Here is a 21,934-nt window from a genome sequence, read left to right on the forward strand (position 1 = left end):
CCAATGATTAAAACAATGCGCGTCTGAGGGCGATCTGTGGCAGCGCCGGAGATGGACGGCAGATCTTTTTTTGTAAAATTTTGTCCGAGAAGAAACTTACCTGTACTGATTAGCGGAATGGTGAAGTTAACTGGAGGTGTAGTCTACTACGTACCTTGTTGATGATATATTTCGTGGGCTCCCACATCGGGAGTGGTGGTTTATATATAGATATATTTTATACTTTTTTTTGGCCACTTGTTCATATCACTCTAATATAATTATACTTTTTCGGCCACTTGTTCATATCCCTCTACTATAATACATTTCACGACGTCATGGCGACCCTCAACTATCAATTTTACCTTTGTGGTCTCGACGCGGCGCCTGAGCGGTGTCAATGGTAAAGATACTTGAGGGTACCTCTGAGCTTCATGCGCAAAGTCCCTTCCTTGCTCCTTCTCGGAAGGCATTTTGGCCCAGTTGGTAAGGAACAGTGATGCATCAGCCTAATTTGGAACGCCTGTAATGGGATATCCAGGTTCAAGAGCTTTCATACATGCTGATGATGTCTTCCGAGCTTGTTGGTTCCCGTATTGTTGTAATGCTGCAACTTGCTGTCAACAGCGGCCATTTTTTACCAAGTTTTGGCTTTGGGCTGCGGGCGCTACAGCGCCATGCGTGGGGTACATACAGGCCCACACTGGAAGCCGCCGGGCCAAGGTACCACCAAAGCGCTACCACTCATGGCAGTCAATCAGTCGAGAAAATTCCCATTTTCAAGTGCGCTCTACTAGTGTTCTCTACTAGGCGGACAAGCCTTTCTCTAGATAGGGTCTAGGCCACTCGCATGCCGCCTGTGTGTGGCTACAGAGAAGACCAAGTCTATTTTCGAAGCCATTGGCCACATACTAGGTACGGAGTGATACCACCAGGGAGAATGAGCAGCAGTCAAGTGCTCAAAACGGCTCCTAATAGTCTCCGAAAACTCTGTGCATAATTAGTAGCTCCATATCATACCTCTGAAAAGTATACCATATTAATAAAAATACGGCCTGGTTCGATTGTGGTGCACAAGCTGCCCGTTCCTGGCACCTCCACACGCCACATTTAGTAATATTCACAACTTGGTCGTCATCGAGGCCGGCAATATACCAACTTCTATTTAGACTCTATTCTTTGTTTCAATGTGTAACCCAAGCTAAAATCCTAAGCTCTGGATCTGAATATAAGGCCCAACTCATAGCATGTTGACTTGAAGGATTGACTCCGTAATGATGCATCTACCAACAGGGTAACCGGAATCATCCCAGACCGTCCAGTCATCCCAAAGCTCGCTTCCGACTTCTTCCCACTCAAATGTGATCAATGTAGCCCCAGCAGCCGCAAATATTTGCAACAACTCGTGTTGCTTGGCCATGATCTTGGCCCCAGTGGTTGCCTCATCCGCCTTCCATCGACTACTCTGGTCCGTCTTGTTCTTGCTATAAGCATTCCAAATGAACGTGGCTGCATTTAGCCCCTCTTGATCGACTCCGTGAAGGTCTACACCAGACTCTACCAATAGCTTGACCACGTCGTAATGGCCTCCCGCCGCCGCCAACATGAGCGGTGTCTGCCACTCTGCGTTGGTGGCTTCCTTGTCGGCATTGTATTCGAGCAGAACCGATACCACCCCAGCGTGGCCTTCGCTCGCAGCAGCTAATAGAGGCGTTAAGTCTGAGGGCTGGGGGTCCCGATACCGCGCGTAGCGGTGTATGAACTTGCGGTACGCCTCGACGTCGGCGCCCCTAGAGAGGAGCAGCCTTGCCACATGCGCATGGCCAGCTTGGCAGGCTATGAGGAGCGGCGTTTGCAACGGCGTGTTGTACCACATTTCTCGAGCCTCAATCTTGGCACCGGCATCTATGAGCGCAAGCACGATGGCCTCAACCCCAGAGTCGGCCGCGGCGCGCATCGCCGTCTTTCCACGCATGTCGGTTGCTTCAAAATCCGCTCCGCTGGCTAGCAGCAACCCGACAATCTCAACGCGGCTACTTTCACAAGCGACCATGAGTGGTGTCGTCAGCTCTCTGTTGCTCGCGTTGACATCTGCCCCATGGTTGATTAAACACTGCACCACTTTGAAATGCCCGCTGGCGGCAGCGCGGAACAGTGACGCCTCCCCTGCCTTATTTTCGAACTCAATGTCAGCGTCGCAAGTCAGAAGCGCCTTGACGGTCAAGGCGTGCCCCCTCCCTGCTGCTGCGAACAGGGCCGTGGTCACTCTGGGGAAAAACCACTCGCGGTATGGCTCATTTACTTCCGCGCCATTCTCGACAAGATATTTGACAAGTCCGTACCGTCCATAATAAGCGGCTACGGCCATTGGTGTTGGGTACTCGCCAGACGCACTGCCTAGTACTGTGGCCCCATGACGGACAAGTTCATGCACGACGTCTACTTTTCCCGACCGAATCGCATACCAAATGGGCGTCCTATTGGCCAGGTCAACAACATTAGCCGAGTCGAGTCTTCCATCGTGGTCGAGAAGCGCCTTGATGGTTTCCACAAGCCCAAAGTGCGCCGCGAAATGAAGAGCATGTTTGCCTCCCCGTCTCTCCTTGGTTTCAGTCAAGATTTCGAGGCCCCAGCATAGGGGCTCGCTACAGCGATTCAGATCTCTAGTGGACTGCAGGAAATCCAGCACCACGTTGCTGAGTTGGTAAGAAGTTGGGGCAGAGGCGAGATGATGCCCCCAGTGTTCGGCGGCGTACTCATGTAGCCTGTGCGCTGGCGTCTCGGACGCAAAAAAGGTCCGACTTGCCATGGATGGCCATTCCCGATTTTCCCATGTAAACAAGTACATGATGCAGGCCCTCGCCATGCGCCATTCAGCATCTGGCAGCCATTTGTCTTGACGCTGCTCGAAGTATTCCTGCGTCGTGTAGTGGACCAGACGAACCACATTACTTTCTTCGTCAACTATGACCAGACCAGCGCAGGCGGATACGACATCCTCAAGTTGTGGAATGTTATCGTCGTCGAATACTGACTCGTCCTCATCAATGCCTAGCGCTTGCAGGAGCTCCATTACCTTGAGCGGTCGGCGAGCAGACACAATCCACAACAGTGCCTTTTCTGCAAGCAGTCGAAATCCCGGTCTTTGCATATGTATTCTCTCCAAAGTTTGGTCATAGGCTTGTGATAAAACCTCGAGTTTCGCAGTCTCGCCGTCGGCGCATTTTTTGCCCTGCTCCTCAAAGTAACTCAGCGTTTTTTTGACAGTCTTGGTGGTGAGCTTGTCCTCTAGCTGAGATAAGTAGATTCGAGCCAGAAGGAACATGCCATCTGCAGCTTTTGCAATTGTGCTTTTGATTTGGTCTTGCAAATCTAAATTCAGTCTTATACAGCTGGGCAGTTGGTCAAGATTCCCATCCAAGTACGCATGTACGTCCTGGTCCGAAGCTCGAATCTCGAGCGTGATGGTGGAGTTGTGTTGTAAAGCCGTTCGTATCTCGGGAATGGGTCGAGAAGTCGCAAGGACATTCGCTTTCCCGCCTTGAACTAGACTAGAGAGTAGGGAAGCGAAGTTTCCCCTGCAATTCTCACCAGTCTGACACTCATCCAGTGCGTCCACGACAATGAATATTCTTTGAAATGATGATGAGTGAATAACAACACTGAGTAGCTTATTGAGCTCATCTGTCGATGGCCTCGTGTTGTTCATTTCGTGTACATTGAATAGCGCTTTGACAGCTTCAATCGCGAAAGCATCCTGTTGCGCGAGGTCCTTGACCAAGCTTGCGAGGAGATGGGCAAGCTTTTGGTCTTGTTGGCGGCGAAAATTAAAGTAAATGTAGGCCATTCCAATGCCATGTCCTGCATTTGCCTTGGTCTGAACGTGGTCAATGACGGAAGCGGCCAAGATGGTTTTACCTGCTCCGGGGATCCCGGGACAGAACATGATTGCGCCTGGTGTGCCGAGCCAACGCTGAAACTCGGGAGAGTCCAATAGCCATTGTCCTGTATTGGGGTGTCGCCTAGCAATTAAATCGGCTTGCTCACGGCTATATTGTGCTGGGGAGAGCCATTGGAGTATCTTTTGGTATTCCTGGCTCTCAACATATCGCGCAAGGCTCGCCGTGGCCGTGCGCGTCATGCGAGCCTGGAAGGCATTCAGAAGAGTCACATTCGCGGTGATGCGGCCCTGCACGGAGAGGGCGATTTCGGGAGACCAGTTGACTTTTGCCCAAGCCCTCTTAGCTATATTCTTGGAGCCTGGTGCCTTTTCCTGGAGCGACAAGTTCTTCTCAACAAGCTCTGATAGCTCGAGCAGCACGTCGTGGCATCCACCGGCAATTTGTCGCAACTCTTGCAAGTCGGTATCGGCGAGATTGGAGTCGGAAGCAGAGATTTCAAGATCTTGCAGGACAATGGAGAGGTTTCTCACCCTACAAAGTAGTTACGAGGATTAGCGCCGTGCGAAAATGAGCATGTATGAGTTGACGTACTGGTCGGCGATCTGTTGACACTGGCGCGGGGCGTTTGCAAAGCTCCGCCGCAGTTTTCGACATAAATCGATGCCGCTGATCAGATCGCCGACGCTGATGCTGAAACTCATCGTATCCTAGCTTGCTTGTGCTTCATCATGGAAGCTCCCATGGATGATGGCGGAGAAGGGAACGAGTCCATGCTGGGCGACGGGTGAGGCGGGTGAGGCTGACTGATGACGCCTCAGCTCTCTATTCCAAGTAATACTGCGCCTCACCCATTTGCACAGTTGTACAGTTGCCCAAGTCCACCCACACCTGCACACCCCTGTCAGTTGAAATGGGTAGGGAGAGTGAAAGCAAGACAACAGGTAGCCATCGTGCTGTGTGAGTGCCGATTACCTAACCTAGGTACGTAAGCAGAGGCGTAGGGTGTGGCTAGCCCAGAACCTCCACAAGACATCATCAGTTATCCAGAAGGGACATGAACTGCCTAGAAGATCGAAGTCGTGCTCAGTCTGCACGAAAGATTTGAGCAACCTAGGATATTAAATAGTAAGTCATTCTGGTGGATAAAACGGAGCAACCATTATTTGATGATTTCCACCTAGACATAGCCAGAAAGAAGACCGTTGATGGCCGTCGCAAACGACATGGATTCCGCTTCCAGGCGCTCCTCGGTAACAACAAATGATTTCGGCAGAAAATCGTCCACGTCTTGTCCCAGAATCATTTTCGCGACTGCCTCTCCGCTTGACCAGCACAATGGCATACCGTAGCCATTGAATCCGGCTGCAATCCACTCGCCCCCGTCACCTCGCCGCTTCGTCGCGCTCGCCGGCAATTTCCCAATCAGCGGAAGCCGGTCCCCAGTGAAGCCCATGATGCCAGACCAGACCTTTCGGACCTCGTGCTCGCTTGTCTCCTCCCAGCCCTTGGTGAAGCACCGCGGCAGCTTGGTGCGGATATTTTCTTCACAAGGCGCACCGACAACCGAGTCATCACTGATGAAAAATTTCGTTGAGCTTGGTCTTTTCACCGCCGATGAACACATCGCCAGACTGTGGGTTTTGGTTCGAGTAGTACAGACCGAGCTCAATCACATTGGTGGTGGGGTCGAAGCCGCCGCCGCCCACCCTGCTCCAAGTGATTGCGTTTCCATGGTTGCCGAAAGCGGCCGGTGGCTTTTGTGTCGACATGGTACCACGGAGCGGGTAGATCTTGCCGCGCAGACCAGGCAAGAGGTGCCCCGAGTAACCATTCGTCGCATGCAGAATCTTGGATGCACGGACGGAACCACGAGGTGTTTTCAGGACGTACGGATGGGTCGCATTGCTTGGGTCATAGGCAATCTCCGTCACCGGCGTGTTTGTCTCGATTGACAACCGTGGTGCATGTTGCTTCTGCAGTTGGGCCCATAGTCTGGTTATCAATCGATACGGCCAAAAGGCGCCGTTTGGGAAGAGAATTGCACCCGAGTTGGCCTTGACGTTGTACTTCTGAAGTGGTACTCGTTAGTCAAATACCAACACAAATAGCTGCGGCCCATGTACTTACTGCTGCAAGCTCTTCCGCGGTCAGGATTTGCGTCTTACCCGCCTCCTCTGTGACATACTTCTCATAAAGCTTGAATCCCTCCTTCTCATCGTTGAAGGACTGATGGTCATCAAATGCAATGACATCCAAAGTTCTTCGCACCACACTAGCGTCTCTGAACTCGTCGGACGAGTTGGCCAGCGAATGCATCTTCTCCAGCGTCCTGTTTGCGAAGCGTGCAATCTTGATGGCCTGTTCATGACCGAGCTGGTCGATGAGATGCTTAAAGTGCCCAGGAACAAAATTTGTGAGAAGCCCTCCATTTCGGCCAGTGGCTCCGCTGGTCAACTTGCGCGCCTCAAAGACTGTCACCGAGGATGTGGCAGAAGGCGTGCTGTCGAGCAGTGTCTTGGCCATGCTGCACCCGGTCACGCCAGAGCCAATGATGGCGTAGTCGGTGGTTGTCGGCAGTTCAGCGGACCGCGTCTCGGACATGGACGGGTGCGGAGGAAGCTGCCAAAAGGCCGTTGTAGGGTTGTCACGAGGGAGTTGGGGATCAGCAAGTGCCTGAGCGTACAGTTCCTCCATGAGGTTGGTAGAGATTGGGGTAGCCATGTTGGGCGGACGACTGGACCAAGATTGACTGGGGGGACAGTGGTAATAATCGAGAATGTGGCTGATGCTGGATAGGTGCCGGCGACAAACAAGGAAAATGATTTGTAGTCGTCTATCAAAATGTCTGGCTCATAGCCGCCACCTTTTATATACTGATAGTTCCTAGTAAGTTAGGCTGCTAGCAAGCTGTGTGGTGGCTCGGCTGCCGAGGAACCCGTAACTAGCTCTAATGAATGCGTGGATATGCCTATTTTCAACGAGTAAGATGGGTTCCTGATTGAACAAGGCCGATTACGCCCTATTGACATGTAATAGAAGGGCTACCGGCAGTATCTGCGAAACTTGATTGGCGAACCCTGGCCGCGCACGATGACCAGCAACGTGAAGGCAAGCCACAGCGCCTGGACCATCTCGAAGGGCTCCCTGAGAAGCCGGCGAACTCTCGGTGCTGTGAATGGTTGAGCCGTCTCAAAAGGCGCCAGCGCCCAGCCGGCCGGCCAACTACATTGCTAGTTCTGCCAAGGGTTTCCGATAGATAACTAGTTATCCGTACTAATTACTACAGGCTGTAATATGTACTGTACAGTATTAGTTAGTAGTTAGGGCTAAGGGTTTGCGGGGAAACTTTACCAAGTGGATGCGCCCGATACACCGGCCTTGCCCGGCAACCCGGCACGAGTCAGCCCCCAGGGGGCGCGCGGGCGCGACGGAAGAAGCAAGAAGCAAGAAGCAAATCGTCGAGACTTTCCTTCTCCGCACAAGCCATTGGGGTTATCTGTTCAGCTGCATGACGTGGACTCGATAACGGGCCACCGTGGCGCTGTGCTTTCCCAACTTATATACGGCGTGCCGTGCCATTACATCCGGCACCCAGCATGTGCGAGCCAACTTCTGCTTCCGTATTTTGCGCCGAGTACATCTTGGCGAACAGCCCTGTAAACCTCGACCTCGTGGAGTCGCGTCGGCCTACGTACAGCAGAGTCATTGCGCATCATGGTGCAGCCGACCGAGAACCATGACGATGCGTCATCCTGGCCGCCGGGAACACTTACTTTGGAAGATTGTAAGTAATAGCAGGTCTTCCTTCTGTTGATTTTATCGCGGGATCCTCCCCAATGTTGCAGGGTTCCAATCACAGCTAACCCACCCGCCCAAAAGTACAATCCGCGTCCGAGACCGTCATTCTACACCCAACACCGTCCTCGGATCCGAACGATCCGTTAAATTGGACACGTTGGCGCAAAACCGTCAACTTTACGCTCGTCTGTTTCTACATCTTCCTGACCTTTGTCCAGCTCGATGTCGGCTTCACCTCGTGGGACCAGTACCAGGCCGAGCTCGGCTTCTCCATCGACTTTCTCAACGCCGCCGCCGCCATCAACTATGCCGGTCTCGCTGTCGGCTGCGTCTTTCTCGTCCCCTTTGTGCACAAGTACGGTCGCCGCCCCATGTACATCTTCAGCACGCTGCTGCAGCTGCTCTCCTGCGTGTGGCTTGGCGCGACGCGCACCCGCGGCGACATGATTGGCAGCAACCTCCTCTCCGGCATTAGCGGCGCTATTAGCGAGACGATTGTGCAAATCACCATTGCAGACCTGTTCTTCGTGCATCATCACGGAGCCATGAATGGTTGGTACCTGTTTGCCACCTTTACCGGCGCATACCTAGGACCTGTCGCATCTGGCTATGTCGTAAATAGCCAAGGCTGGCGCTGGGTCTGGTGGTGGTGTGTCATCTTGTTCGCTGTTAATCTAGTATTGATCATCTTCTTCTTTGACGAGTCCAAGTATATCACCATCATCCAAGGCCAATCGGGCTCCCGCTCCATCACGGCGAGGGACAGCCGGGAGCCTGGGACGGTGCAGGTTGTCAGCGATGGGCTTGAAAAACGCGATATGGAGATGAAAAGGGTGGAATCTACAACCATGCAGAGTGTTTCTGTCAACTCTCACATAGATTCTACAATTCCCCTCAAGACCCGTCGCCAGCGGCTTGCCTTGGTAACGAAAACGGATGGGTCGATGATGCGGGACTTTTACCAGCCCCTGGTTCTCCTCTTCACCTTTCCTGCTATCACGTTTATTGCCTTGACCTATGGCAGCTTACTGGCCTGGTTTGCTGTCACCACCTCTGTGCAGGCGACATATCTCTTCAACCCACCCTACAACTTCACTGCCGCCGGTGTTGGGTTGATGAACATTGCCCCATTCATCGGCACCATTCCCGCTATCTGGGTTGGTGGATACTTGAACGACAAGTCCATTCTATGGCTCGCCCGGCGAAATGGAGGCATATATGAGCCCGAGATGCGTCTCTGGATGGCGATTCCAATGGCCTTTGTGACACCTGCCGGGATCCTCATGTTTGGATTGGGGCTTTCATATGTAAGTCGAATTATGGAATTCCTTATCGGATTGTTGCGTATGATCGGGGTTGAGTTGACCTTTTCCCAGGAAGCACCTTGGCCACTACTGGCTGTTGGTTTCGGCGTTTTTGGGTTTGGTCTCGTCGTCGCTGGCGACATTGGACTCTCGTATGCTATGGATTGCTATCACGATGTGCGTATCTCGGTCAAGGTGTCAAAGAAATTGTGCCAGGCACTGACACTCCACAGGTTATAGGAAATGCCTTGGTCGGTGTTGTTTTCACGCGCAACGCCATTTCCGTGCTCGTCCTCTTTGCTCTCACGCCTTGGATCGACGCCGTGGGACTACGCAACCTCCACATCATGATTTCCGTTTTCTGCTGTATTCTCCTGCTTCTGCCTGTAGCACTCATTAAGTGGGGGAAACGGGCCAGAATCGCAACGGCGGTGCGCTACAGAAAGATGGCTCACCGACAGCCAACGCACCGTGACAGCTGACATCTATAATTTCTATATTTGCAATACCGATTACTTGATACAAGAAGCCGTGTCTGTCCAGTACATGTCTGGCCTTTGCTCCTGGTCTCTGGTAGCCCGAAATGTGACGAGAGATGCCCGTTGTTCGGTGCGGCAATGCTAGTAAAAGCACTTCACACCGCTATAGCCTGGATTCCCCTGGCTTCATTGGCACATGCCATATATACTTATGCAGCAGACCATGATAAAGCCTGCTTCCATCATAAACATCTTGTGATCCCGTAGTAGAAACCCGGTCCGGTCGATAGGTACGAACTTCGCCATCCTCAGGTGGCTCAAGCTCCTGCATGCAAATTTCCTTGTCGTCAAAGAAAGGTTCACTATCAAAGAAAGAAAAAGTTTTCACGTCGATACCCGCGTTTTGTGCCCTTTTCGTGACCATGTCCAAGTATATAGGGTTGCTAGACCTCCGCGCAGCCAAGTATATGGTATTAGTGGGCGGAATGTCCATACACAAAAAGTTTTCTTCATAGTCGCACATGATGGATGCCACCAGCGCAGTCTCCCTCATAGACGGCGCTCTGTCGAACATATCCAGCAGGGTAAATGGGTGCGGCTTCTGGGGCCACCATATCAAGAATGGCGGAGGCTTGTCCGGGCTCCAGCCGTGCTCAAACTCCTGCCGGTCATTTGACATGATCCTTCGAGCAGAGATTGCCATCTGAATCTCTTTGCGCTTTGTCTCTCCGACTCGTTTTGCGAGTTGGGTGTCCTTGTCTAGCTGAGTGGCCCAGAAACGAGCAAACATTGGCTGGTGATAGATGCCCCGCACGACGCAGAGGAATTCCACTTCACTCATGTAAAGCGGTCGCCGAATGAGCCGTGAATACCGGTCTATGTCTCCATGGTAGGCAGCCATGTGTATGAGGAGTGTCTTATTGACAGTAGGCAAGTCTTGTGGCAAGGGCGCATATAAAAGCTCGACCTCATCATCGCGAAGTTGATCTGGAGCGTCTTCGTCATTCATATCTCGCCTGATATATTGAGTCTCGGTGATGCAAGGGAGTGGATCTAAGCGATGTTTGTTATGCGACTCATCATACAGCTGTAATGCAGGATGTGGGCAGTGGCTGAGCATGCGTCGGACATTTGTATCGCCGTTCAGATAGGCTGGATATGGAGGATTGGCGATGTTGATGCTCCTCTGGTAATCGTCCATGATGGCGTATCTGTGTGGTGCAGACATAATTTGACGGTAAATAAGTTTCCCACCAGGAGTCAGACTTTCACGAGCCTCTTCGGCGATGGAAACATCCGGCAGCAAGTCGAGCTCAGCATACAGCCTGTCCATGCCGGCGGCAGCGCATGCTCGGCCTACTTGATATCGCATGGCGGGGTACCGCGCAGCCAAAGCATGGTATGTGTCCTCGGTTGCGAATTCGGGATGCCAGATGCAGTACGGAACTCTCGTATGCTCTGGGTCGTCCAGGCCAACATGGCTCTCGAGGCCCAGCTCCTCTGGCGTAGGAATGATGTTGCTCATGATAACGCGAGCATTGCGCGCCCTGGCAAAGTCCGGGTTACGAAGAGCATTCTCTGAAGAGCAGAGGGCCGTAATCTCGGGACTTTGTGCGTATTCGATGTGACTGCGAATGCCGCGGATAGTGGCTGCGCGACTCACAGGATGGTCCAGCCTCAGGACGACGCCCTCGCCGGACATGGCAGCGCAGGCTGCCACCCGCTCAACGTCGTTCAAGTATTTTGATTCAGATGCCATCTCGGTATCGGAGACAGGTATGAGTGTTTGAAAGGAGGTATCGAGAGAAAACTCGCGTGCTGCTTTTTCGCAGCTGCATTTCGGCTGCTTCGCTGTGGATTTAAGAGGAGTCAGGCTTGTGACACCAGGCCCGCAGTCGCGTGAGTCAACAACCCTAATACAAGCACAAATCCAACGGTTCATTACGGCCTGATGCTGTGACATAAATATTGGTGGAGTCTCTTGGCAAGAAGCTGGCAGCTAACTTCGGCTTGGACGGGCCGCGGGGCTTGGCAAATTTTGAATCCAAGCAGTAAGTGAGAGATTCATCTCATCATCAACGGAAATTACATCGGAAGACGGCGGGCGTCGGGACCCCGGTGAGGAGCGACGGTAGTTATAAGAAGGCTGATATGTTAACAACAAGAATTAGTCAATCAACAACAAGACCGAATGAAATATTTATAGGTCGGGGTAGATACTAGCGTTAACTAGCGTCGCGCTAGTCAAAATATCAGACGGCAGAGACTGTATTTTCCTATCCGTACTATTAACACTATTAAATATTAACACCCACAACAGCCTCAAGAGCGCCGCAAGGTAGGCACCAGGCAGCCTCTTAGCCAGCAATACAGATCTTAAAGATGTAGACAATATAGATAATGCGGGCGATATAGATCTGATCTGCGGTGTCGCGGTCGGCATTAATGGGAGCGGAGCTGCGCTTGCCCATGTGGCAGACAGTTCATTGTAGGTTTTGATGGGCTGTTTTCGAGTGAAGTCGCCACTTGCTAACACGGTATAAACGGGAACGCTACTTAATAATCTACAACAAACTACAGATAGGTCTGTTCAATATTTATGGCTTATCATGTGACGTAGACAATTATTATAATTTAAGTAGAGATTATAGTATATATAATTAGCTAAAGACCTACTTATAGTAAAAAGCTAAAAAGGGATAGTAGTATATAGATAAAGAAGTTAGGTTTAAAGAAACTAATCCTAATTACTAATAGAATTAAGTAATAAAAAGATATATTAAAAAAGTATAATTAAGTTAATTAATTAAACTAAAAAATAAATATAAAAAAAAAGAATTTCCTTTTTTAATTAAAAAAGAATAAAGTAAAAATAACTATAAGTTTTAATATATATTATTTTTTAATTTTATTATATAAAATTACTTTTAATTATAACTAATTATTTAATATTTATATTAACCTATTTATATAATTTATAAAAGTTATAAACTTAAAAGGTAAATAATAAAAAATACTTCTTATTATTTAAAACTTTTATTTTACTTATAAACTTATTTAAAATATATAAAAATATTCTTAATTTCTTTTTTTTCTTTTTTAATATATTAATTTAAAAAATAATAATTACTTTAGTTTATTTTAGCCTTAAACTTAAAGAATTAAAATAATAATATAAATAAGAACTTTATTTTAAAGTTTATATATTTTTAAAGTAAATTTAAAGTTATATAAATCTAAACTAGCCTTATTTTAATAATAATTTATACTTAAAGCTTTATAGGTTTACTTAGCTTTAGTATAAGGATAAATACTTAAGTATTAATTATATAAACTTAAAAATTACTTATAAAGAAGTAATAAATTTTTAAAAAGAAATAATAATTATAGCTAAAAAGAGGTAAGAAAATATTAATCTAGTTTAAATCTAGGTTAATATTATTATAAACTTTAAGTTCTTTTTAAGAATTTAAAAAACTATTAAAATAAAGGTAGTAAAACTAGAAGTTATTTATAATTAATATACTTTTAAAAATATTTTTAAAGAATTAAAGGTTATTATTATCTTAAATTTTAAAAAAGTAAAATAAAAAATAAAAAAAGAATATAAATAAATTATAATTATTAAAAAAATAGTATTAAATAGACTAAGTTAAATCTAAATATAAGAAAAAGTATATTAAATAGTATTACTTTACTAAATTCTAAATATAGAAAGATTAATAGTTATTATTAACTTTCTAAATATAATTAAAAAGAAAATAATACCTAAATAGGCTATATCTTTAAAAAGGGATTTTATTAATATAAATACTTTATTAGGAAATAATTTAATATTAAATTAAACCTTATAAACTATTATAAATATATTTAAAGAAAATATAAAGGAATTAAAGTATAAGAAATTAACTAAGAATACTTTCTTTATATTAAATAATAAAAAAAGAAAGAAATCTAAAAAGTAAGGATATAATTACCTTTATTAAAAGAAAGATTAAACTTACTTATAGAAGCTAAAGGAATATTATATTATTTAAAAAGTATACCTAGGTTTTTTTAAACTAAATATAAATATAAATAAATTTTAAATAAGGAAAATTAAAGAAATTATAAATAAATCTAAATAAGCTACCCTTAAAGTATTTATAAATAAAGGAAAATAGCTATAAAAGAAATATAATATATTCTATTTAAAAGTATTCTTAAACCTATAAAGAATATATTCTTTACTATTTATAGAAACTACTATCTATATTATAAAAGTATACTTTTAGATAATTATAGTTTATATTATATTATAAATAATAAAAGCCTTTTTAAACTAGATTTTTATAAAGAATTATAAAATATCTTAGTTAAAGCTAAAGATTATTAATCTATTATTATTAATATAGGAATAAGAATTATAAAATATATTTTAACTACTTCTAATAAGCTAGGAATTAACCTTTATTTAATAAATATTTATTATATTCTTAGCTTTTATATAAATTTAATCTTAGCTAATATTTTAAAAGCTAAAACTAGGCTTTAGATTAATAGCTATAATAATACTTTAAAGAAAGGTATACTTAAGAATAATTACTATATAGTTTAACTATATAAAAAGGATAATATTCTATTCTTTAAATATAAACTAATTTAATAATTAAAAAAGCTAGTATTTTAGAAAATAGTCTTAAATACCTTTAAATATAGTCTTAATTATATATTAAAAAGAATATCTCTCTTTAAAAAGAGGGATAGTTATTTATAATATTTATAATTAAGATACTTTAAAAAAGAATTACTTAAGGCTTTAATTTAAGAATTAACTAGTAACTAAATTATTAAAATATAATATCTAGATTATAAGGTATATAATATTACTTTAATAGAAAATATTATTAATAAAGAAACTAATAATATATTTACTATTTAACTTTTTAAAAGAATTAAATAGGATTTATAAGAATACCTTTTAAGTTATAATAAAATAAGCTTTTTTTTTATAATATAAGATAAATATACTAGTTTAATCTATTCTATTTTAACTATTTTTAAAAATATTAAGACCTTTTTCTTTATAATTAAAAACTTTATAATATAGATTAAAAAGTAATTTAACCTTAAGGTCTTTATTATAAAATATAATAATAAAAAGGCTATAATCTATAAAAATACTTTTATAAAGTATTAAAAATAAGTAAAGAAATTAAGAATTAAGATTAAAACTATATTAGTATATATTTATAAGTTAAATAGGTTAAATAAAAGGTTTAAAAGGATAGTTATTAAGAAAATACTTATCTTAATAATATCTTTAAGACTACCTATAGCCTTATAGTTTAAAGTAGTAAAAATAACTACCTTCTTACTTAGAAATAGCCTAAGGAAAGTATATAAATATAAATTATTATTATAAAAAATAAATTTATAGTTTAAAAAGAGTAAATAAGGTACTAAGTATATAATTAGTAAAAAGATTAGTATAAAAGGGTAATATATATATAAATACTAAGTATACCTTTTTAATTAAAAATAAGAAAAAGGAATTAATAAAAAGAACTTTAAAGTATACTCTAAAAAATATATTAGTTATTTAGTTAATTATATAGTATTAAATCTATACTAAATATAAATACCTTAATTTAACTATATTATTATAATAAAGAATATTAAATTTAATAAAAATATATTCTATTCTTTAAAAATAAAAAATAAAGATAGAATTATTAAGTTAAAACTAAAGAAAAAGATAAAGTCTTTAATAGAAATAGAAAGTTAAAATCTAACTATAGAATTTAGACTTAAATATTTTCTTTTAATAACTTTATAAGATACTATCTTTAACCTAAATCCTTAAAATAAGTTATAAGATTTAAATAAATTTAGATAAAGTAGTTATAAGATATAAGATATTATAATATTTAATAAATATACTATATAAACTTAAGAAGTAAACCTAAGTAATATTAGAACTTTAGAAAGTAATATATTATTTTTAATATTAAGGATAGAAATTAAAAATAATAGTAATATAAGGATAATAATAAGTAATAGAATAAATAATATACTCTTATTTAAAAATATATTAAAACTATTTAAGAATATAAGCTAAGAAAAAGATATTAATAATTTAGCTTTAAAAGTAAAAGAAAATAACTAAATATATATATATTTATTTAGCTTTTAAATAAGACTAAAATTATAAGATTTATATATAAAAGATACCTAGAAAATAAGAATTTAGCTTTTTATTATTTAAAATAAAAAGATAAGTCTATACCTACTTAATAAAGATAAGCTAATAACTTAAAAAAAGCCTATTAAGAAGGATTATAATCTATATTTATAGGATATAGTTATAAAAGACTTTAAATTATAACTAGAAATTTAGAAAGTAACTATAAAAAGCTTAATCTTTATTTCTAAAAAGACTATTTATAGAAATAAAAGGATTAAAAGAAAGATTAAAAATAGCTAAGAGTTAGTATAGAAAAAGATAAAATTAGCCTTTATTATACTTTAATTACTAAAGACTATTATTAAAAAGAAAAAATATATAATTAATCTTTATTATATTAACCTAAAAAAATATAATAATAGAGAATTATAGATATTATTTATAATACTAAAATATATATTTTAAAATAAATAATTAGATAATAATTAGACTTAGAATATTAAAAAAGATAAGTAGTTATACTATACTAATAATTTACTACCCTTACCTTAAGAGTAGAATAAGATTAAAAGGTATACTTTTAAGACCTAATTTAAAGAAGTAGGTTTTAATAAAATATAAGCCTTTAATAAAATAAAGACCTAGACCTATATATATAAAAATATTAAAAAGGGATATACTTTACTTTTTAAATAGGTATTTATATATAAATTTAATACTAATAAAATCCTAATTAAATATAAAGTATAAATCTATATATAAGGGGATTTATAGCTAATTAATAGTTAAAAAGAAATATCTATAACTATATTAGTAATATAGACTTTCTAAATAATAATAATACTTATAGTAAAATATAACCTTAATTCTTAATAGTTTAATATTAAAAATACTTTTTTATATACTAGTAAATAAGACTTATTAAATAAAGTCCTATATAGGCTACTACTAGGATTCTAAGAAATAATAAATTTATTAGTAGATTTTAAAGAAGTAAACTATAATATCTTATTAAATTAAATACTTTATAGGTTATAAGACTTACTACTTTTCTAGTATTTAAAATTTATTAGTATATTAATAAAGCTAGGGCTTATATAATATAAAAAAGAATTATACCTTTTTTTTAATAAAGAAAGGTTAATATATATTATTTTCTTTATTAATAATATTATTATTCTAAATAAGAAAGAAGCTATAAAGAAAAGGAATAAATTTACTTATAAGCTATTTTAAAAATATAGAATATATAATTAAGAAAAGGTATTATAATTCTTAAAAGTTAAGATTATTTATAACTAAAAGAAGAAAATAATATAGCTTTTCTATAGAGTATATATAAAGAAGATTATAGTTAAGTTTAAGGTAACTAGTCTTAATTAAGTCTAAACTTCTTTATTATAATAGTAATTTATTAAAAGAATAGAATAAGTAATATTAAAAAAAGTAAAAAAATATTAAGAAATTATTAAGTTAATCTTATATATATTAATTATAATAAAAGTAAATATTATATTTATAGTATTAATACTATTTTATTATTTAATAAACCTATTTTAAATATATTTTAATATAGCTATTTATATTATTTAGTATTTTCTTAATATTAAAGATTATTATATTATATATAATAAAAATAAAGAAGTAATTATTTTATAAATAATAAATAATACCTTATATATTAATAATTTAGATATAAAGAGATCTAGTTAGGGATTTATTATAATCCTTTTTAAAGGAATTATAGCCTAGAAAGTATTATATTAAAGTATAATAATAACTTTTACTATAAAAGCTAAGTTATTAGCTTTCTAGAATACTATAAAAGAAATAGTTATACTTAAGTATTTTTTCTAAGAAATAGATATTATTTTTAGACTATTCTATAAAATTTTCTATAATAATTAATAAATAATTTATTTAATTATAGCTAGAAATTAAAGAATTAATACTAAATTATAATATATTAATATTTATTATTTATAGCTTTAATAAGAATATTAATATAGATTATTTAAGGTATTATATTTTCTAATAAAAGATATATTAGTAAATAGATTTATAAAGAACTTACTATTATAATTATTTATTTATTTTTAAGATTTAATTAAGATTATAAAGTTTAAAAGTAATAAAAATTTAATTTAAATTAAAACCTAATAATAATATCTTTAAATACTAATAAAAAAAAAGAGAATAAAAAATATAAAAAAGGTATAAAATAATCTTATTATTTATTAATAAGATTTTTTATTAAATAATCTATAATAGCTTTATATTATTCTAATTTAGTTAAATAAGTATTAAATATAATTTTATATTTATAGAATAAGCTAAAAGACTTATACTTACTTATAATTACTATTATCTTAAAAAAGGTTTAGGTAGAATTCTATTCCTTTTTATAAGCCTTAAGACTTACTAAAGTTTAATATTATTTAGTAGAAAGAGCCTTAATTATAAGCTTTTTTATAATTTTTAATAATATAAAAATAAAGAAATTTATTTTATTAATAATTAAAAAACTAATAGCTTTAAGATTATTTAGAAAGTTAATAGTTAGAAGTTAAGATAGAATATATAAAAAGAAAGGATTCTTAAAAGACTTAATTAAAATATAATTAAAAATAAAAGAATAAAAAGAAAGTATAAACTTAATAGCTTAATATTAAGTTCTTTTTATATAATATTTAAAATAATAACTTATTAGCTTACTATAATAAGAAAAAGTAGTATTAATTAAGGTTATAATATAATAATACTTATAACTTTAAGAGTTTCTTATAAAAGAATATATATATATTATATATAGAACCTTATAAAGACTATTAAAAGTATATATAGTAGTTTAAGTTATAGTTATAAACTTTCTTTAGATTTTTAAGAATACTTAAGTATCCTTTTTAACTAAACTAAGAATAAAGAAATAGTTATTAATATTATTTAAGCTTAAAAAGGTAAAAAATAATATAATAATATTATTTAAATCTATATTATTAAGATTAAAAGTTAATAAAAAATAAAATAATTAAAAAGAATAATATATACTTTTAAAATTAAATATAATAAATATATTATTTACTTTTTAAACCTTTATAGAAGTTAAAAGCTAAGACTATTTTATTAAATTTAAGTTATTAATATTTTATAAATACTTTAAAGTAAAGATAGTATATTTAAAGTTAATAATATTATTAAGATTAAAGGTTTCTTTATAAGTAAAAAAAGAATAAAGATAAAGTATATTAAAAATAATAAATAAAGAAAAAGAAACTAGCTTTTTAAAAGATTAAAAGTAATTTAAATACTTTTATATAATTATTAAAAGTACTTTACTTTATATATTATAATAAGATTATATTATTAAAAAGTAGTATATTATTAAAGCTATTATTACTTTATTTTTAAATAATTAAAGAAAATAATATAAGTAAGTTAATAAATATAAAAAGAAAAAAAAATAAAGTAATTATAATAGGATTAGAAAGAATTATATATATAAAAGACTTAAATATTCTTTAATTTAATAAAAGTAGTTATAAAAGATTAATTTATTAAAGAATATTATTTTTAATTAAATTCTAAAATACTTTTTTAAAGTAATATAAAAAAAAAAAAGGAATTTACTTAAAAAGTATATTATAATTTAAATAAAGATTATAATATATATAATTAGCTAAAAACCTATTTATAATAAAAAGCTAAAAAGAAATAATAATATATAAATAAAGGAGTTAAATTTAAAAAAACTAATCTTAATTATTAATAGAATTAAATAATAAAAAGATATACTAAAGGAGTATAATTAAACTAATTAAATAGGCTAGAAAATAAATATAAAAAAGAAGGAATTTCTCCTCTTAGTTAAGAAAGAATAAGGTAAAAATAGCTATAAGTTCTAATATATATTATTCTTTAACTCTATTATATAAAATTACTCTTAATTATAACTAGTTATCTAATATCTATATTAGCCTGCTTATATAATTTATAAGAATAATTATTGCTATTTATTTTTAGTTAATTTAACTACTAATAACTAAACGCGTCGAATCTACGTGGCCATCCAAGCATCTACAATTCCAAAAACTTTTATCCATTCATATAAATTCCAGGCTCGATTATTGAAAGCGAGTCATTCCGTCCGATATGGCCCTGGCTGTTGAAACCGAAATGCAATCTATCCTGATGGAAGCGTACAGTCAAGTCCGGAAAGGGACTTGTCTAAGCGCCCTCTGCCTTGTCGCCGGTTCTGTCCCCGACCATGTCGACGTAGGTGAGTACCTTGAGCCTGCGCAAATACATCTTTTCGATGCTTTCCCTGCGGCGAACCTCGCCCAGGTTGTGTCCCGTAATCAGAATCAGCATGATGAAGGTCTCAATCAGGCTGGGAGGCACATTGCACAGTAGCTGGCCCGTGACGGTCCAGCGCATGGCACTCGCACCAATGACCAGACCGATGATGAGAACAACATCGGCCATGACGACGTACTCGTGGGAGAAGAAGGTGCCCATGCGCTCCGACAGGCGCGAGCTCAGCGACAAGGCGGGCCGGGCAGCGTCGGCGGCCGGGTCGGCGACGCCGGCGTCGTCCAGCACGGCCAGGTCGGCGAAGCTGGCCTCGGCAAAGGCGTCGTTCTCGTAGCGCTCGAGCTCGTGCTGCAGGTTGCGCAGGACGAAGCCGTCGTTGAGGCCGATGAGGCCGGCGTAGGTGCCGATGAGCAGCCACCAGTTGGAGCTGAAGCCCATGGCGGGCCCGATGGCGACCCAGACGACGATGACGGCGACGAGGATGGCCACGCCCGTCAGCGTGCCGACAAAGTCGGCGTAGTAGAAGATGGCGCGCTGCAGGTGGCTCATGGTCGGCGCCGGCACCTCGACGACCTCGTTCGGCGCGTCGTCGCCCGTGAGCAGCCGCAGGCGCCGCTCGACCGTCGAGTCGGCCTCGAAGAGCAGCCCCAGCCAGCGGTTGGTGAAGAGCGCGTGGCGCTCGCGGATGTTGGCCAGGAAGGCGAAGACGAGCACCATGAGCGCCGACGTGGCCGAGTTGATGTACAGCTGCCAGCGGTCGCTCCAGCCGCAGTAGTGGCCGAAGCCGAGCCAGACAAAGATGCCGACCCAGTAGAAGCAGAGCGTGGCAAAGTGGCCCATGACGTCTGAGGCGCGCGTCGACAGACGGCCCAGCCAGCTCTCCTGCGGCAGGCCCGCGTCGGCGCGCGTCTGCCGGAACCGCCGCTCCAGCTCGGCGGCGGCGGCGGCGTCGTCGCGCGGCAGGCCCTGGCCGCGGGCCTGCACGGTGCGCAGCATGCGCTGGTGGCTGACGCTGCGGGAGCGCAGGCTCGCCGTCAGCCGGATCATCTTGTCGTAGCCGTTGAGCTGCTGGCGCACGAGCAGCGAGTCAAAGAGGTAGCTGAGGATGGCCTGGATGTCCGAGATCATGACGGCCCACGAGTCCGTCTCGCCGTACTGGATGCCCACGAGGGCCCACGCCAGCAGGCCGGCCACGATGAAGAGGAAGACGGGCTCCGAGCCCGAGGCCCAGACGACCCAGTCGAGCCAGCGGTCGAGACGGCCGTCCTTTTGCTTGTCCACGTAGCCAGTCACGTTATGCACCGAGTCGTCCTCCTTGGAAAGGACCTCGGTGACTTCGGCCAGCGCCGTCTTGTCATTGCAGGAATCGCTGCCGGGAAGGCGAGCCACGATTTGGGTTGGAGCGGCATCTGCGATGGGGCCCTTTTTGCCAGGGGCGGCAAGCCAGTTGTAGATCTTTCCCATATTGACTGTTGGGCTTTTCCTCAATAGAACCTGATTTTCTTTGGACTTTTCTGTATTTATTTCTCGTGGCGTCTGAGATGCTGCACTGTCCGTCCGTCTTGGACTCGGTCGTGGGCTTCTTAGGCTGGGCACAACGCGATCCAGGCACCGCGGCTAGGTTTGGCGAAAGAAGGAGTTTTCATCGAAAAGTAGCTGCAGAATCAAACTCTTAGAAATCAAGGCTCTTGTCTTTTTCTGCAAGGCTCGCATGTATACCTGACTCTTAAGGAGGCCAGAGCTCTTCCGCAGGTGGGAAGATTGCCGTGCCGATGTGTGCACGACGGAGAGAGAGAGTAGAGGTCGCCAGCGTTATAGATTAGCAGCTTCTGGCTGCTAGAGTGTAGAATGGTACGTGTAAAGTGTCAAGTGAAGACGGAAGATGGGCGGGTTATCAACAATGTCGGCGAAGCTGGTGTAAGTGACAGGGACAGGCTTCGGCGGCCGCAACCGTCGGAGGCGGCGATGCAATATATATGCAGTACCGATACGGCA

General features: G+C 39.7%; 5 protein-coding genes across 5 annotated transcripts; 1 reads left to right on the forward strand and 4 right to left on the reverse strand.

Moving 5' to 3' along the window:
- Positions 1-1,219: 1,219 nt before the first annotated feature.
- CCM_04296 (ankyrin repeat-containing domain) lies at positions 1,220-4,582 on the reverse strand (the record flags this gene model as incomplete). The annotated part of the gene is made up of 2 exons (XM_006669444.1): positions 1,220-4,412; positions 4,473-4,582. 2 exons carry the CDS (start codon positions 4,580-4,582, stop codon positions 1,220-1,222), a joined length of 3,303 nt encoding a protein of 1,100 aa, XP_006669507.1.
- Positions 4,583-5,058: 476 nt separating this feature from the next.
- Positions 5,059-6,602, reverse strand: CCM_04297 (FAD dependent oxidoreductase; the record flags this gene model as incomplete). The annotated part of the gene is made up of 3 exons (XM_006669445.1): positions 5,059-5,423; positions 5,491-5,947; positions 6,009-6,602. The coding sequence occupies 3 exons, from the start codon at positions 6,600-6,602 to the stop codon at positions 5,059-5,061; spliced, it is 1,416 nt and encodes a 471-aa protein (XP_006669508.1).
- A 993-nt stretch (positions 6,603-7,595) lies between these two features.
- CCM_04298 (Major facilitator superfamily transporter) lies at positions 7,596-9,465 on the forward strand (the record flags this gene model as incomplete). Its single annotated transcript, XM_006669446.1, has 4 exons — positions 7,596-7,665; positions 7,761-8,986; positions 9,041-9,160; positions 9,217-9,465. The coding sequence occupies 4 exons, from the start codon at positions 7,596-7,598 to the stop codon at positions 9,463-9,465; spliced, it is 1,665 nt and encodes a 554-aa protein (XP_006669509.1).
- Positions 9,466-9,625: 160 nt separating this feature from the next.
- On the reverse strand, positions 9,626-11,404 carry CCM_04299 (uncharacterized protein; the record flags this gene model as incomplete). The annotated part of the gene is made up of 1 exon (XM_006669447.1): positions 9,626-11,404. One exon carries the CDS (start codon positions 11,402-11,404, stop codon positions 9,626-9,628), a length of 1,779 nt encoding a protein of 592 aa, XP_006669510.1.
- Positions 11,405-19,852: 8,448 nt separating this feature from the next.
- CCM_04300 (low affinity iron transporter, putative) lies at positions 19,853-21,403 on the reverse strand (the record flags this gene model as incomplete). Its single annotated transcript, XM_006669448.1, has 1 exon — positions 19,853-21,403. One exon carries the CDS (start codon positions 21,401-21,403, stop codon positions 19,853-19,855), a length of 1,551 nt encoding a protein of 516 aa, XP_006669511.1.
- Positions 21,404-21,934: the final 531 nt, after the last annotated feature.

Source organism: Cordyceps militaris (genome assembly GCF_000225605.1).
Source record: "Cordyceps militaris CM01 unplaced genomic scaffold CCM_S00003, whole genome shotgun sequence".
NCBI classification, from domain to species: Eukaryota; Fungi; Ascomycota; class Sordariomycetes; order Hypocreales; family Cordycipitaceae; genus Cordyceps; species Cordyceps militaris.